At 44.7% G+C, this 16,739-nt stretch overlaps 1 protein-coding gene across 4 annotated transcripts in view; it reads right to left on the bottom strand.

Annotated features, from left to right (window-relative positions):
- Window positions 1-16,739, bottom strand: part of IFT122 (intraflagellar transport 122) — a 91,325-nt gene that overhangs the window by 47,899 nt on the left and 26,687 nt on the right. For all 4 annotated transcript variants that reach the window (XM_084840243.1, XM_084840244.1, XM_084840242.1 and 1 more), the window contains 2 exons: window positions 10,090-10,227; window positions 9,269-9,433 (listed from right to left, as the gene is read on the bottom strand). In XM_084840243.1, the coding sequence (XP_084696369.1) occupies window positions 9,269-9,433; window positions 10,090-10,227 (303 nt within the window). The remainder of the gene's footprint in view (window positions 1-9,268; window positions 9,434-10,089; window positions 10,228-16,739) is intronic.

The raw sequence follows: 16,739 nt of genomic DNA on the forward strand, positions 1-16,739 counted from the left end.
CCAACAGCAACGGTCTGTTTCATATCAGGTACAGCCAGAGGAGTCCTCCCCTCCTTTGAGTAGCAGCCACTCCTGCAGCTGGTTAGAACCAGTTCCAACTAGATTGCTTCCTGCCCAGCTTGCAAGGACACGTCAGCCGTAGACATGTCAGCTACGCATGCTTAATACAGTTCATGAATATTATGTGGCCCACCCCGCATAGCTAATAAGGTCATTATACTGAATGTATATAAGCTGTCCCCTTCATGGATCACTGCCTTGTTGTGGCGAAGGGGCTTGCATAACTCAGTGAAGCCATAAGCTATGCTGTGCAGGGCCACCCAAGACGGACAGGTCATGGTGGAGAGTTCTGACAAAATGTGGTCCACTGGAGAAGGCAATGGCAACCCAATCCAGGATTCTTGCCAAGAAAACCCCATGGAACGTATCACAAGGCTAAAAGATATGATGCCGGAAGATGAGCCCCTCAGGTCGGAAGGTGTCCAATATACTACTGGGGAAGAGCAGAGGGTATTTCCAAGTAGCGCCAGAAAGAGTGAAGTGGCTGGGCCAAAGCCAAAAGGACAGTCAGCTGTGGATGTGTCTGGTGGTGAAAAGAAAGTCCGATGCTGTAAAGAACAATATTGTTTAGGAACCTGGAATGTAAGATCAATGAATCAAGGTAAGCTGGAGGTGGTCAAACATGAGATGGCAAGATTGAACATCGACATCTTGGGAATCAGTGAACTAAAATGGACAGGCATGGGTGAATTTAATTCAGGTGACCATCATATGTACTACTGTGGGCAAGAATGCCTTAGAAGAAATAGAGTAGCACTAATAGTCAATAGAAGTGTGGGAAAAGCAGTTGTTGTTGTTCAGTCGTTCAGTCGTGTCCGACTCTTCGTGATCCCATGGACCATAGCACGCCAGGCCTTCCTGTCCTGCGCTCTCTCCCGGAGTGTGCTCAAGTTCATATTCAAGCAGTACCGGGGTACAATCTCAAAACGACAGAATGATCTCAGTACAAATCCAAGGCAAACCATTCAACATCACAGTAATTCAAGTCTATGCCCCAACCACTGAGGCTGAAGAAGCTGAGGTTGATCAGTTCTATGAAGACCTACAACACCTTCTAGAACTAACACCAAAAAAAGATGTCCTCTTCATCATAGGGGATTGGAATGCTAAAGTAGGAAGTCAAGAAATCACCGGGATAACAGGCAAGCATGGCCTTGGTGTACAAAATGAAGCAGGACAAAGGCTAATAGAGTTCTGCCAAGAGAACACGCTGATCATAGCAAACACTCTTTTCCAACAGCACAAGAGACGACTCTACACATGGACATCACCAGATGGTCAATATCGAAATCAGATTGATTATGTCCTTTGCAGCCAAAGATGGAGAAGCTCTATACAGTCAGTAAAAACAAGACCTGGAGCTGACTGTGGCTCAGATCATGAGCTGCTTCTTGCAAAATTTTGGCTGAAATTGAAGAACGTAGGGAAAACCACTAAACCATTCAGGTATGACCTAAATCATATCCCTTATGAATATACAGTGGAGGTGACGAATAGATTTCAGGGATTAGACCTGATAGAGTGCCTGAGGAACTATGGACGGAGGTCCGTAATACTGTTCAGGAGGCAGCAACTCAATCCATGAAAAAGAAATGCAAGAAAGCCAAGTGGCTGTCTGATGAGGCTTTACAAGTAGCTGAGGAAAGAAGGGAAGCGAAAAGCAAGGGAGAAAGGGGAAGATATACCCAACCGAATGCAAAGTTCCAGAGAATAGCGAGGAGAGACAAGAAGGCCTTCTTAAATAAACAATGCAAACAAATCGAAGAAAACAATAGAATGGAAAAGACTAGAGATCTCTTCAAGAAAATCGGAGATCTCAAGGGAACGTTTTGTGCAAAGATGGGCATGATAAAGGACAAACCAGGCAGGCACCTAACAGAAGCAGATGAGATTAAGAAGAGGTGGCAAGAATACACAGAAGAACTATACAGGAAAGATCTGAATGTCCCTGATAGCCATGATAGTGCAGTCACCGAACTTGAGCCGGACATCCTAGAGAGTGAAGTCAAGTGGACCTTAGGAAGCATTAGTAACAACAAAGCTAGCAGAGATGACAGTATTCCAGCTGAGCTATTTAAGATCCTAAAAGATGATGCTGTTAAAGTGCTGCACTCAATATGCCAACAAATTTGGAACACTCAACAATGGCCACAAGACTGGAAAAGGTCAGTTTACATTCCAATTCCAAAGAAGGGCAACGCCAAGGAGTGCTCAAACTACCATACAATTGCGCTCATTTCACATGCCAGCAAGGTGATGCTCAAAATCCTACAAGCTAGGCTTCAGCAGTATGTGAACCGAGAACTACCGGAAGTACAAGCTGGGTTTCGAAGAGGCAGAGGAACTAGAGATCAAATCGCCAACATTCGCTGCATCATGGAGAAAGCAAGAGAATTCCAGAAAAACATCTCTTTCTGCTTCATTGACTACGCTAAAGCCTTTGATTGTGTGGATCACAACAAACTCTGGCAAATTCTTAAAGAGATGGGAGTACCAGACCACCTTACCTGTCTCCTGAGAAACATGTATGAGGGTCAAGAAGCAACAGTAAGAACCGGACATGGAACAACCGATTGGTCCAAAATTGAGAAAGGAGTATGACAAGGCTGAATAAATTGTTGCCCTTCTTATTTAACTTATATGCAGAGTACATCATGAGAAACGCCGGGTTGGATGAATCACAAGTCGGAATTAAGATTGCCGGGAGAATTATCAACAACCTCAGATACGCAGATGATACCACCCTAATGGCAGAAAGCGAAGAGGATCTAAAGAGCCTCCTGTTGAGGGTGAAAGAGGAGAGTGCAAAAGCTGGTTTGAAACTCAGCATTACAAAAACTAAGATCATGGCATCTGGCCCCATCACTTCCGGAGCCAGATGCCAGATTTCCGGGGCCAGATTTCTTCCAGAAGGGGAAGAAATGGAAGCAGTGACAGATTTTATTTTCTTGGGCTCCAAGATCACCGTAGATGGTGACTGTAGCCATGAAATTAAAAGACACTTGCTCCTTGGGAGGAAAACTATGGCAAACCTAGACAGCATAGTCAGAAGCAGAGACATCACTTTGCTGACAAAGCTTCGTATAATCAAAGCTATGGTTTTCCCAGTAGCAACGTATGGCTGTGAGAGCTGGACTATAAGGAAGGCTGAGCGCTGAAGAATTGATGCTTTCGAACTGTGGTGCTGGAGAAGACTCTTACGAGTCCCCTGGATTGCAAGGAGATCAAATCAGTCCATCCTAAAGGAAATCAACCCTGAGTGCTCATTGGAAGGACAGATACTGAAGCTGAAGCTCAAATATTTTGGCCACCTAATGCGAAGAGAAAAGTCACTGGAAAAGACCCTGATGCTGGGAAAGATTGAAGGCAAAAGGAGAAGGGGTAGGCAGAGGATGAGATGGCTAGATAGCATCACCGATGCAATGAATATGGACTTGAGCACACTCCGGGAGACAGCGCAGGACAGGAAGGCCTGGTGGGCTATGGTCCATGGGGTCACGAAGAGTCGGACACGACTGAATGACTGAACAACAACAACAATATAAGCTGTACCAAAAACATCTATGGTGTGGGTCTCCTTTGTGGCGTTAGCTGTGAGAATCTACCAGAACAGTGCTGTTTGTCTCCTGCCAAATAAAACAGCGTTGGACTGAATCTCAGAGTTCTGTGTGTCTCTAAGGGGATACTGACATACCTCTCCTAGAGGGAATGAACTTAAGCATAATTTGTGTAAGAAATGGCGACTCTGCCTGGACTTTTCCTCTAGTCAACCCCCGTGGCCAAACAACCTCCGACAGCAAGGAATGAAGTGTGCACCGGAAGCCTGAATTAGGATCCGCCATTCCCCTGCTTCTCGGACGTGTGTTGACCGGCACCGGGGATCCTAGAGGGGAAGTCCCTTTCTGGACACAGAACAAACAGTCCTCTGCTCAGAGGTGACAGTTTGAAGCAGCTGGACGCGGCCACCTCAGACGAGGTACGAGTGTATTTCTCTTTTGGAATTAACATTGGAACAGAGGCCAGGAGAGCCATGGGTTCTGCCTCTAGTAAATGTTCTGAAGGCACACCTCTGGGGTGTATGCTTCAACACTGGAAACAGTTTAAGGGTGATTATGGTGTCAAAATGTCTAGAGAAACTTTGGAGAAATTTTGTAACCGCAAGTAGCCAACGTTTGGCGTTCGATGGCCCGAGGGAGGCTCTTATGACCCTTCGCTGGTCTCTTCTGTTTACCAAGTAGTCACCAGAAATGGCCATTTAGACCAACTTCCATATATTGATTCCTGGGAATCCATGATTACAAGAAAATCTTCGCTGTCATGGTTATTGAAATGTAAAATGTCTTGGTATAAAATGATGATTGTCCGCAGAGGTCCCCTGAGGGCTGCAGCTTCGGATGGCCTCTGCCCCCCGTCAGCCCCTGTTATTCCCCCGGCACCCGAGGACCTTTTGGGGGCCCCCCTTTATATCCCAGCCTCCTACAACCTGTGTGCCAGAAAACTCCAGCCGAGATGGAGCTCCAGCTCTTTTGTCTTCCTTCTTAATGGAGAGAGGCATGACATCCTTAAGTGCCTCCTCCCCAAAATGGCATGTATCCTTGGAGGATACTGATACTACATTATAGCAGGGAGAGGGATCAACCTGGCAGTGCTTAAAACAGATTAACCAACTGGCTACTGTAATAGCTGCTATGGCTCTTGCCAAGAAATTGACAGACTCCAATGTGGTGTCTGCCATGAAGGAGTAAGTCTTGGCCAATATTAGGAGGGCCTATGGAGAGTAACCCAGTCAAGGTCTCTTATTCTGCATGAGGTCCTCTAACCACAAGAGCAGAACTCTGGCAAAAAGAGTAGAGGAGGCCCTGATGGCCAATGCCATTGCTCTACATGTCTTTCACCTGAATCCTTGAGGAAAGATTCTCTGGTCCTTTGGAATGATAGCTCCTGATAGGAAGGATGTAACAGGAGCATCAACAAGGATACATTTACATTCTCCATAAAGTGTTAGCAAAACCACAGAGAAATATTACTAGCCTTTTTACTCTGGGGAGGTATAGCCCATTTAACTTTAACCACTTCAACAAAGGAAGAAAAGAAGAGTACTTCTCTGTTAGGTGGAGCAGCAGCATTTTTACCCCACTCTAGAGCTTAAAAAGGCTCTCAATGGCTTACAAAGAGTGGCTTACAAAGATTCATATTAAGACTTAAGGCTCTGGAAACACTGAAACCACTTTATATGATGGCTGTGCTGGTTCCTGTGGAGTTGTCTGCAATCCTAAGGCAGATATAGCCTCAGAGAGTAAAGGAACAACATCATCATTATTGAACAGTCTTGCATTAGGGGTTTCACAGCTAAGGTTTCATGAGGAGGAAGATCCCTGGAGAGAGCCTGTGAGGGATCTAATAGACTGACTGTCATTATTTTGATCTCTAGGTGACAAGGTTTTTTGCATATGCAGCCTGCTGTAAGGCAAGAGGTAAGGGTCAGGAGATTCTATAGCAGATTCCTCTGAGATATCAAGAAGAAAAGCCATAGGCTTCTGAGGCTCTTACTTCTGAAGAAGTGGCAATCCTGGGTTTAACCCCTTTCTTGCCCTTTTGACAAGGGAGAAAAATTGGGCAAAAATCTAAGGAGGTGATAGCCTTCGTGGCCTGTTTATGGAACGTTCTGCTTTTGTTCTGCTGCAACAACTGAACAGTTAAATCACGGATAACTGCCTGCTAACCTTCTGGATAAACTGGTCCTTCAACAGAGAGGCAGCAAGGCCAAGGGTGGCAGCCTTATGAGAGGAAGAATGCTCCAGTGCTTAATTTCAGGCTATCATAGGGTTGATCCCTAACAGGAGTGGAAAAATGCAAACTTGCGTATCAGCAGGAGGCTGATCAGAGTTGTGCTCACATTTCCTGATAGGAAATGCCACCTGGTGGTCAGAGACTACATCAGGCTGGTCCTCCTTGTCCCAAAATGATGCCATGTACTAGCACAAAAGGGAAAAAGCTGATAAAGGACTGTTAGCCTAAAGTGCCCACATGCTGTGTTCCTGCTCAAATGGGTGGACTTACAGGGCCCTGATAGTCCCTACTTAGGTTGAGCAATTCTCTGGGTCTGCCAGATCCTGATGGCAGCAGAGGCCAGTATGAAGGTGTTCTGGAGAGATCTCCACTTGCTGCAACTATTCCGGGTCTGAGAACTCTACTGGCAGCAGGAGCCAGCATGTACAGATTCCAGATGTACCTCAGGCTGATGTTGAGCAAAGGGAGTGGGCACGCTGTGGATAGATTCAGTCAGAGTCCCAAAGGCATCCCAGTTCAATGTGTGGGTTTCACAACCCCCAAATATGCTTTAAGGCTAATGTTGCTTTTTTTTAGGGTTGTGCACTGCTTCGGGCTGAATCCTGAAGCGGATTGGGGTGATCCAGACCGCTTCAGTCCAAATCTGAAGTGGGTTCGGAGCAGTCTGAAGCAGGTTGGAGAGATCTGAAGTGCTTTGGATCACTTCGGATGATTCTGAAGCCCAGACAGCCTGTCTGAACAAATGTAACAACTTGCTAGAGAAGGGAGGGGGAGAGCAGGCATTGGGAGGGGGGAACTGAGCCTTGGAAAATGACATCTCTGGCTGAACTTTTAACCCAGCAGTTTGTTTCCTGTACTGCTTGTTCTTTGGCTCCCTGCCATTTCTCAATTACTATTCCTTCCCTTCCCATTTTTCAACTCTCTATACCCTTAAAAAAAACCAATACCCCCCACCCCCCAAAAAACGTTTCTCTTCTGTTAGGCTTTAGTGTTATTTCCCTTCCCCTCACCCTCTAGCTTGTAGGTAGATTTTCTTTCTGTATCTCCTTTTGGTCATGTGTGTGTGTGTATGTATACATGTGTGCGTGTGCTGTGTTGGTACACCATGAACATTATTATGCACAGGCACAGTGTGTGGCCAAAGCAGTACACTAATACACAGTCCAATATATACTGTGGGGCAAAGCACTACACAATACACATTATGAAGCATCATCACTTTTGCTCATTTTCCAAGACACTTTGCCTGTCACTTGTTTTCCCTTGTGTACATCAAATTAGCATAAGTATATGATCAGGCTAGGCTATATGCATTTTTTTTTTTTTAAATTTGCTTCATCTTACCCTTCCTGGAGAAAAGGGCTGCAAAAATTATCAAGGGGTTGGAACGACTCCTCTATAAAAGGCTTCAATGTTTGGGCTATTTAATTCAGAAGAAAGGCAAATAAAGGGGGAGGTTTATAAAATTATATGGAGCAGAGAAAGTGCAGCAGTGCAATTAATGAATAAGCCCCACTGAGTTCAGTCAGTGTGACCTTCCAGATAATGTGTATTGCAATTTGCAGCCAAAGAGAGGTTTAATTTTTCTTTCTTCCCTTAATGAGAACCTCAGGTCAATGGCAGACTCAGGGCACACTTTGCACTTCAAAAAAACTTACACCAGAGATTAGGGATTGCGACCTCCTAATTGTCACCTTAAACACCTTCTGATTAGGATCTCTAATCCCCTGTGTGGCTGAGAGTTTTTTCCTTCTGTTTTAGTTTCTGAGAAAAGGAAACTTTATGCATGGCTAGCACAAAAACCACTGGACCAAATCATCTGAAATTTGGCAGGTTCAGTCACCTCCAGAGGGGCTGCCATGTCTCCACATTTCACGTATTTATCGTAAAAACTAAAAAATATATGTCTGTTTCTGTTTTCCAATGCAAGTCAATGGGAAAATGTAACATCTGAATAATTTGGATGTCCGAATCTTGCTTTGGATCTGGAGTCTAAAGTGGGTCGGGTCCAAATCGGTCTGAAGCGGAATGGGGCAGATTTGGAAGATCCTAATCTGCCTCCAAAGAGGGTTGGGGGGGGTGTCCGTGCACAGTCCTTGCTTTTTTTGTCTTTACAGGTTTCAAATTAGGACCCATCTCCACCGGCACCATTGCAGAGGAAAGAGAAAGAAGATGGAGAAAGGGAAGGTTTTAGAAGTGGAAGGAGCAGGAAAGAAATGGGTGTGCTTTTTCTAATGGAACAAGGAGGTTCTAAAAGTCACTGTCCAAGGTCCTCCTCCACATGCCCCGGTCAAATGAGGGCCTTTTCAGTGGTGGTGCCCCATCTGGGGAATACCCTTCCAAAAGAGGTTTGCCTGGCGCATAACTGATAGTCTTTTCAGCACTAGGTCAAGCCCTTTTTATTCTTCGGGGCATTTTTTTGTGCTTTTAGATCTTAGCAATTTTATTCTGCTGCTGGTTTTTTGCTTTGGTTTGTATGCTGCACTGTTTTTATCCTTTGCTACTGGTTTTATTTTGATTTTATTATATGCTGTTTTTATCACTGTCTGTGGCTTTGTATTTTATGTTTTTAATTTATGTGTAATCCTCCCAGAGTACTGGTTATTGTGCAGTCTATAAATGCAATAAATAAATAAAGGTAAACATGAAGCTTAGGCTGAGCAGCAAGAATCTGATGCTGGAAGAAATAAGATTTTAGGAAACAAGATTTGATTGAAAGAGATAGATAGTTCTAACCTGGGCAAAAGGCAGGAAAAACTGGGGAGGAGTCTATCAGCACTGAGTATAGAGCAAAGATCTACATCACATGATCCCTCCCTTTCCAGGGCAACAGGGGGAGTTAACCCATTGTTTGATACCTCCTCACACCAGAGAAATGTGTTAGAAATGTACCCCATTTGTCACCTTATATGTTATGAAGTTCACAAAGAACTGTAGATCTAGAACTTATAAGGTTCTATTTCCCCCTCCCTCACACTTAAACATAGTACCTTTTACGGCAAATTACTACTGCTCTTAAAAAGCTCATCTTAGCCAAGGCACCTAAACAGCTTGTTTTCCAACTTCTCTTTGTCTTTTCTACAACTTGTTTAAGCCTGCAACACATATACAGTCACTCCCAATTTCTTGCTTTCAAGTCTATAGATAGATGCCACTTCTATGCTATGTGAAACTACTGTGATAATTGGTAGGAAGAAGGCTCATTTCTCACCCTTTTGGGAAATCTTTTATGATTTTTTCTCTGAGATACAGGCTAACAAAAACAGCTTTGACTTTGCTTGTTCATGCCAGCAGGCAAGTAGAATCTATGCAGAGATCATGGTTACTTTATAAAGCCATTACTTTGATCTAGCTCTTTGCAATAGCATGGCTGGGTCTGGCAAAATGAAGTGAAAGAGTGAAGCTTTAGAGTGTTTACCTGGAACAGTAACTCTTTGGTGTTAATATCATACACAAGACAGGTGTCATTTTCATCAACCACTGCCAGCTTGTTTCGAGATGCACTCATATCCAAGCAGCGCACAGCCGTGGATTGTTTCAGCAAAACAATTGCAAAAGGATTGTCCACAAATATCTTTAGAATCTGGATGTAATTAAAATCAGAAGTTAATGAAGTACATACTAAAAGCAGTACAATTATCATTTGCCAATCTAGAGTAGTTATGTATTTTAGAGACTAAAAGCCCAGGAGAATAATTAGCCTGACAAATTTAAAGCAGTTTGTGTGCTTTGTCATCAACTACATTCTTGGAAGGGATAATAAATAATAAAAACACAAAGCAAGATAATGGTTGACTTTGGGGATGAGGGCAGAGCTTGCTACTTAGAAGTCAGGAGAAAAATTTAACTCAGCCCTTCCAATGTCTTGTTCTAGAGATATTTAAGTGACATGTAACAAAATAGGCCCTAAAAGCCACTACACAGAACTGACTTGTTTTGTGTAATTTGCAAGTAGTGTCAGATACCACACCTTCTATGTTATTCTTCTCTATATCTTACCTGAGTTCATTTTACCAACTTACTGAACACCAGTTGCTATAAAACCCATTTTCCATGAAGGGAAAGCAGTTGCAAAAGAAGCTTTTGATTAATTGCCACTTTCTATGAACATGCAGTTCTTGGTTACTATCAAACGCAGCACCCAAAGATGCTAGGAAGCAAATACTGTTGGGTGCTGCAGCATCTAAATCATGTTCTTAATAAAGTACAAATACGATGACTTTTATTGTGAAACCTCACCTGACCGTTCTTTAAACCCACTAAAAGGCCTTCTCTGCCTGGAGGTCCTCCAATTACTTTTATGTAACGAATGAGAGATTCCATCAGCCACTCCCTTTCTTTTGTACCACTGAACGAGAGGCACTGGAGTCTCTTTTCCTAAAAAAGAAAAGAGTTACATTCTGCTAAAAGTAAGTCTTACATACCTGTGCCTGACAATGATATCATGCCAGGTCTGTTTGGTACTAGGTATCTAAGGCACAGACATCAGTCTGATTCTACATGCATCAACTGGCTTACATTACTACAGGCTGGAAAAGGTCTAAATACCAAACAAAAAATGTCTAAACTTGTTCTAGGGCCATTCATTACAAATATTTCCAATCACATTTTATAATCTAATATCCAAGAGTGTATCGGTGCAATGCAGCTGTCTCAGAAGAGAAACAACAAAACCACAGTGCCACAGATTACCTTTTATAGAAAGTCTCAAATTTTGTACAACTTCTTTAAGAACTGCAAACCGCTTTAGCCTCAGCAAAATTACATGGACAGTTGATTTGCTGGCAACATTTTATTCTCATTCTCTCCCCCCGCCCACAACTTTTATTGATTTATCATGAATAATACAATATAAGTAACAACAAACATAGTAAAGATCAACAATATAAGCAAATAGAATTATGTTCCCTTATTTGCCTGCATTTCCTGTTCATTAAGATGGTATGTCCAGGTAGCCCTTATTAGCCTCTTGTCTTCTACCATTTTATTAAGTTTTTCGAGAACTACTTTTGGGTTGTCTGAGGGTTATGGTCCACTGTTCCTTTATTTATGAAAGTGATAAATGAAAGCCAGATTTCCATGAGCTGGTCATATTTCACAATCCCTCGTACCACTCTACTGTGAGGAATTAATTTTTCTGAGTGCAGTTTTCCATATCTTGGTGAACCAGCCCTGTAGAAATTTAGCTTTCTAAATTTTTATCTTTGCTGTTTTAAATCTGTATTTTAAACTCCTGCACTGCTGCTAGATTTTATTGTGGTTGTATTGTTATATTGTGGTTTTAATGTTCTATATATTTTAAATTGTTTTATTGTGTGTTTGGTTTTAATTTTTGTGAACCGTCCAGAGAGCTTCGGCTATTGGGCGGTATAGAAATTAAATAAATAAATAAATAAAAAAATAAAATAATCATAGAATCATAGAATAGTAGGGTTGGAAGGGGCCTACAAGGCCATCGAGTCCAACCCCCTGCTCAATGCAGGAATCCAAGTCAGAGCATCCCTGACAAATGGCTGTCCAGCCTCGTCTTGAAGTACTCCAGTGTGGGAGAGCCCACCACCTCCCCAGGTAATTGGTTCCATTGTCGTATTGCTCTGACACTCAGGAAGTTTTTCCTGATGTTCAGCCGGAATCTGGCTTCCTGTAACTTGAGCCCATTATTCCGTGTCCTGCACTCTGGAATGATCAAGAAGAGATCCTGGCCTTCTTCTCTGTGACAACCTTTCAAGTACTTGAAGAGTGCTATCATATCTCCCCTCAGTCTTCTCTTCTCAAGGCTAAACATGCCCAGTTCTTTCAGTCTCTCTTCATAGGGCTTTGTTTCCAGTCCCCTGATCATCTTTGTTGCCCTCCTCTGAACCCTCTCCAGTTTGTCTGCATCCTTCTTAAAGTGTGGTGCCCAGAACTGGACACAGTACTCCAGATGAGGCCAGTGCAGAGTAGAGGAGAACTAGTACTTCCCGAGATTTGGAAGCGATGCTTCTATGAATGCAGCCCAAAATAGCATTTGCCTTTTTTGCAGCCACATCACATTGTTGGCTCATATTCAGCTTGTGATCGACAACAATTCCAAGATCCTTCTCGCTCGTAGTGTGGTTGAGCCACGTATCCCCCATCTTGTAACTGTGCATTTGGTTTCTTTTTCCTAGGTGCAGAACTTGGCATTTGTCCCTATTAAATGCCATTCTGTTGTTTTCTGCCCAGCGCTCCAGTCTATCCAGATCACTTTGAATTTTCTTTGTCTTCCAAAGTATTAGCTATCCCTCCCAATTTTGTGTCATCTGCAAATTTGATCAGCATTCCCTGCACCTCCTCTCCAAGTCATTAATAAAAATGTTGAAGAGCACCAGGCCCATGACTGAGCCCTGCGGTACCCTGCTCATTACCTCTCCCCAGTTTCAGAAGATCCCACTGACAAGCATTCATTGAGTCCGATTCTGTAGCCAACTGTGGATCCACCGGATCGTTGTTTCATCTAGCCCATTTTGAGCTAATTTGCTCATCAGGATATCATGAGGCACTTTGTTGAAAACTTTGCAGAAGTTGAGGTATATTATGTCCACAGCATTCCCACAGTCCACAAGGGAGGTTACCTGATCAAAAAATGAGATCAGATTAGTCAGGCACGATTTTTTCTTGACAAATCCACGTTGGCTTCAAGTAATCACTGCATGGTTTTCAAGGTGCTTACAGACGGATTGCTTTATCATCTGCTCCAGAATTTTCCCAGGGAGTGATGTCAGACTGACTGGGCTGTAGTTCCCAGGTTCCTCCTTTTTGAAGATAGGGACATTAGACCTCCTCCAGTCATCTGGCACTTCACCCGTCCTCCATGATTTCTCAAACAGAATAGACAGTGGTTCTGAGAGTTCTTCTGCCAGTTCCTTTATTACTCTAGGATGCAGTTCATCTGGCCCTGGAGAGTTGAACTCATTCAAAGTAATTAGTTGTTCCTTGACCATACGCCTATTGATCTCAAGCTGCAATCCTATCTCTTTGGCCTGTACTTTGCCTTTGCCAGCGGGGTTGTAGCAGCCATGTAAAAAAATCAGAAATGTCCTTGCTGAGCTGGCATAAGATAGCAGAAGCAGCAATGTGGAAATTCCCCGAATTATTGACAGGACTGGGTCTCTCTGACACTGGCATATCATGTTCCAGTCCTCTGCTTGGCTTGCATATTGCTTGGATACATATCAAGGTCTCATTCTTTGCAAATCATGCCCTATTACCCATTTTCATAGACCTCGCAGTTAGAAACCGTGACAGAAGGGGAGGGGGAAACTGTTTGCTGTCATATCTATAAAAGTCATGTATTACTGTGATTCGGGGCTTCTGGCTCTTTGGAAACGATTCCAGCCTTAAGCCCGCGCGTTAAATAAAGAAGAATCTCTTTTTCCTTCACTCCGTGGTCTCTCTGACTCTGATTTCTGCTACATAAATGGTGCCGTGACTCGGATGTGGCAGGCTCTGAGCCAGACAGGTGGCAGTTGCCTGCTCTTGATCGCCGCACCGGGGAGACGGGCTCGGCGCATGCCTCCCTTTCTTGGCGCCACCGACCTTTTTGTTGGATGAACGGGAGACAGCCTGAGCTGGGACCGCCCGAACGGTAGCGAGCGGCAAGAGAACCTTGGGAAGCGGTGGAAGGAATTTGAGCCCTGCCTGTGAATTCCACATTGGAAGCCTTCAGGAAAAAGGCAAGTATATGGGAAAAAGAGGGCCCCGCCTTTAGGGAGAAAGGCCACTGGGCAGAAAAAAAGAGGGCCCCGCCTTATGAAAAAGGTCAGTGTTGGTGGTATACGTATACAAAAGAACCTACTCCTTGCGGGTAGAAGGGGGGCCTGATCACACCCCCGAGTGGGCGCCAGTACCTAGCACGCCAGTACTCAGTAGGAAGCTGAGGAAGCTGGGGAAGCCGTTTTCCGCTCTGGTAAAAAAGTGGGAAAAGTGGGTGGCAGGGACATATGGAAGCAGTGGAGAGAATGATGATTGTGTGAGTGGCTACTGCGGTTTCTGAAGCATACCGTTGACCGTCCGGGTGCCCAGGCCAGTAGCAAAGTGCGTGGTGTGTAAAATCCTCTTGTGTCGGCCAGTGAGACCCCTTACTCACTGACCAATCCCATTCCCTCATTGTGTCTGTCTTCAATTTAGGAGGGAGGCTATGGGTGGCGGGGGAAGCAAACCTTGCACCCCCTTGGGATGTATGTTAGCAAATTTTAAGAAAGGTTTTAGTGGAGATTATGGGGACCCCCCCATGAATCCTCAACGGTTGCGAACTTTATGTGAAATAGAGTGGCCATCTTTTGGTGTAGGATGGCCTACTGGAGGCTCTTTGGAGCCCAGCAAAATCAGTCGCGTATATGCCATCATAGTTGGGAACCCTGGGCACCCTGATCAATTTCCCTACATAGACTCATGGGATTCCATAGTCCGTGTTTCTCCTCCGTGGCTAAAGAAATGCCTTGAATCCCAAGCAAAAGTTTTGGTGCTCAGAAAAGAAAAATTAGCAAAAAAATTACAGCCAGTGTTAGAAGCCCCGGGTGAAGATCTGGCAGAGCTAACGGCATTTCCACCCGCTTATGCCCCGCTTCCAACCCGGGCCCATGTTACTGTAAGACCGCCTCGTCGAAATCCTGAGTCCCTGCCATCCTCCCCTTTCGGAGGCCCTGCCCCGCGCCTCGACTTGGAGTTGACGCCATCAGTTACAAGCCCCACGGGCAGTAATTCGCCGATTTCAGCTACAGTCCTCAACTCTCAGATATTGCCTGCTGAGGCTTCCATCTCTGCAGGATCGGGAGAGTCCCCTCTTACACCTCAGTCAGCATTAATAAAAGAGGTTGCAGAATTGAGAAGTTGGGTAGAAGAAGTAGTAAAATCAGCAACGGCCCTTACAGAGATGTGCTCACAAGAAGAAGAGGGGTTGAGCCCATCTACGGCTCAGCAGTCAGGGAGTGAAGCCCAGCCTCTGCTTCCTCTGAGGCAGATAACTCAGATGGTGCACAACCCAGATCCCGAGGCGGCAGAGCATTATATCCCCATCCAAGCCTACACTTATGCACCCTTTACAACTTCAGATTTGTTAAACTGGAAGACCCATTATGCTTCATATACCACAAAGCCTAATGAGCTAGTGGAACTATGCTCCAGCATTATGGCCTCGCATATGCCTAACTGGCAAGATTGCCAACAGTTGCTTTTGACGTTATTTACCACTGAGGAAAGGCGACGAATCCATCAGCAAATGGAGCAAATCGCCTTAGAAAGAGCCCCAGAAAATTATGTAAATCCCCAAGGATGGATGAGAGAGAGAGTGCCCTTAGAAAATCCCCATTGGGATCCCAACCTACCGGCAGGGTTAGAACGCATCACACAGTACCAAACCTTGCTGTTGCAAGCAATGAGAGCAGGAATGAAAAAGTCTATTAATATGACAAAAGTCTCTGAAGTGTTGCAAGGAGCAACCGAAGCCCCTGGAGAATATTTAGAACGTCTCCTGGATGCGTATCGCCAGTACACCCCTCTCGACCCAGAAGCCCAAGAAAATATGAAAGTGATTAATATGGCTTTTGTAACTCAGAGTTATAAAGATATTCGAAGAAAGCTACAAAAGTTAAATGGTTTTGCTGGGAAAAATTTAACGGAATTATTAGAAGTTGCTCAGAAGGTGTATGTAAACAGGGACCAAGAAGAAAAGAAAGAAAAGGAGAAGAGAATGGTGAAAAAGGCGGAACTGCTTGCTGCAGCACTAGTAGGTCCACAAGATGGAGGACTGGGCGGAGAGCAAAGAGGACGTGGACGAGGGAAGGGGAGAGCAGGAAGAAGAGAATTTTTGAGAAGGAATCAGTGTGCCCAATGTGGACAAGATGGGCATTGGTGGCGTGAGTGTCCAAATGGAACCAATCCGATGTACCAGGCGGAAAATCAAGGGGGCCACCACGGACGAGGGAGGGGACAGCCGCCATGCTGGCAACCAAATAACTGGCAAATGCAAAGAGAATCAACTGGGAATTACGAAGTGAATCCCTTTACGGGAATGGCTGCAACTGAAAGTCTTGAATAGGACAGACCGGGCCCCTTTAATCTTGGCCCCGGGGAGCCCATGGTCACTGCCACTGTGGGGGGCCAAAATATTGATTTTATGATTGACACTGGAGCAGCGTCATCAGTGGTGACCTACCCCGTTGCTCCCCTCACCCATCAAAAAGTGCGGGTGATTGGGGCAACTGGTGCAGTAGAAGAAAAGCATTTGTTGCAGCAACGGACTTGTCGGCTTGGAAGCCACATAGTAGAACATCAGTTTTTATATTTACCTGAATGCCCTATGCCATTGTTGGGACGTGATTTATTGTCAAAGCTGAGGGCCCAAATATCCTTTGAAGAAGATGGAACAACGGCTGTCGCCTTCCGCAGGCCCCAAGAAGGTCAGCTCCTGTCACTCACATATCCACAGGAAGAAGAGTGGAGGCTACATTGGACCATGCCAGTACTTGATGAAGAGCCATGGCAGGCTTTCCATGTGCCTGGAGTGTGGGCTGAAGATAATCCACCAGGAATGGCAAGATGTGTGCCCCCTGTTGTAGTTGAATTAAAACCAGGAGCAATACCAGTGCACGTACGTCAGTATCCACTGCCGCGCCGAGCGGTGCTAGGAATTCAGAAGCACCTAGACCGTCTGTTACAATATGGTATCCTTCGAGAATGTCAGTCTCCATGGAATACCCCCCTTCTGCCAGTCAAGAAACCTGGCAGCATAGAAGATTACCGTCCAGTACAAGATCTTAGACTGGTCAACCAAGCAACTGTGACGATACATCCGGTGGTCCCGAACCCTTATGTCTTGTTGGGATTGATTCCATCTGAAGCAACTCATTTTACTACCTTAGACTTAAAAG

The sequence above is a fragment of the Heloderma suspectum genome, chromosome 2 (genome assembly GCF_057233095.1).
Source record: "Heloderma suspectum isolate Gila_16-S chromosome 2, 16-S_ref, whole genome shotgun sequence".
NCBI lineage: Eukaryota > Metazoa > Chordata > Lepidosauria > Squamata > Helodermatidae > Heloderma > Heloderma suspectum.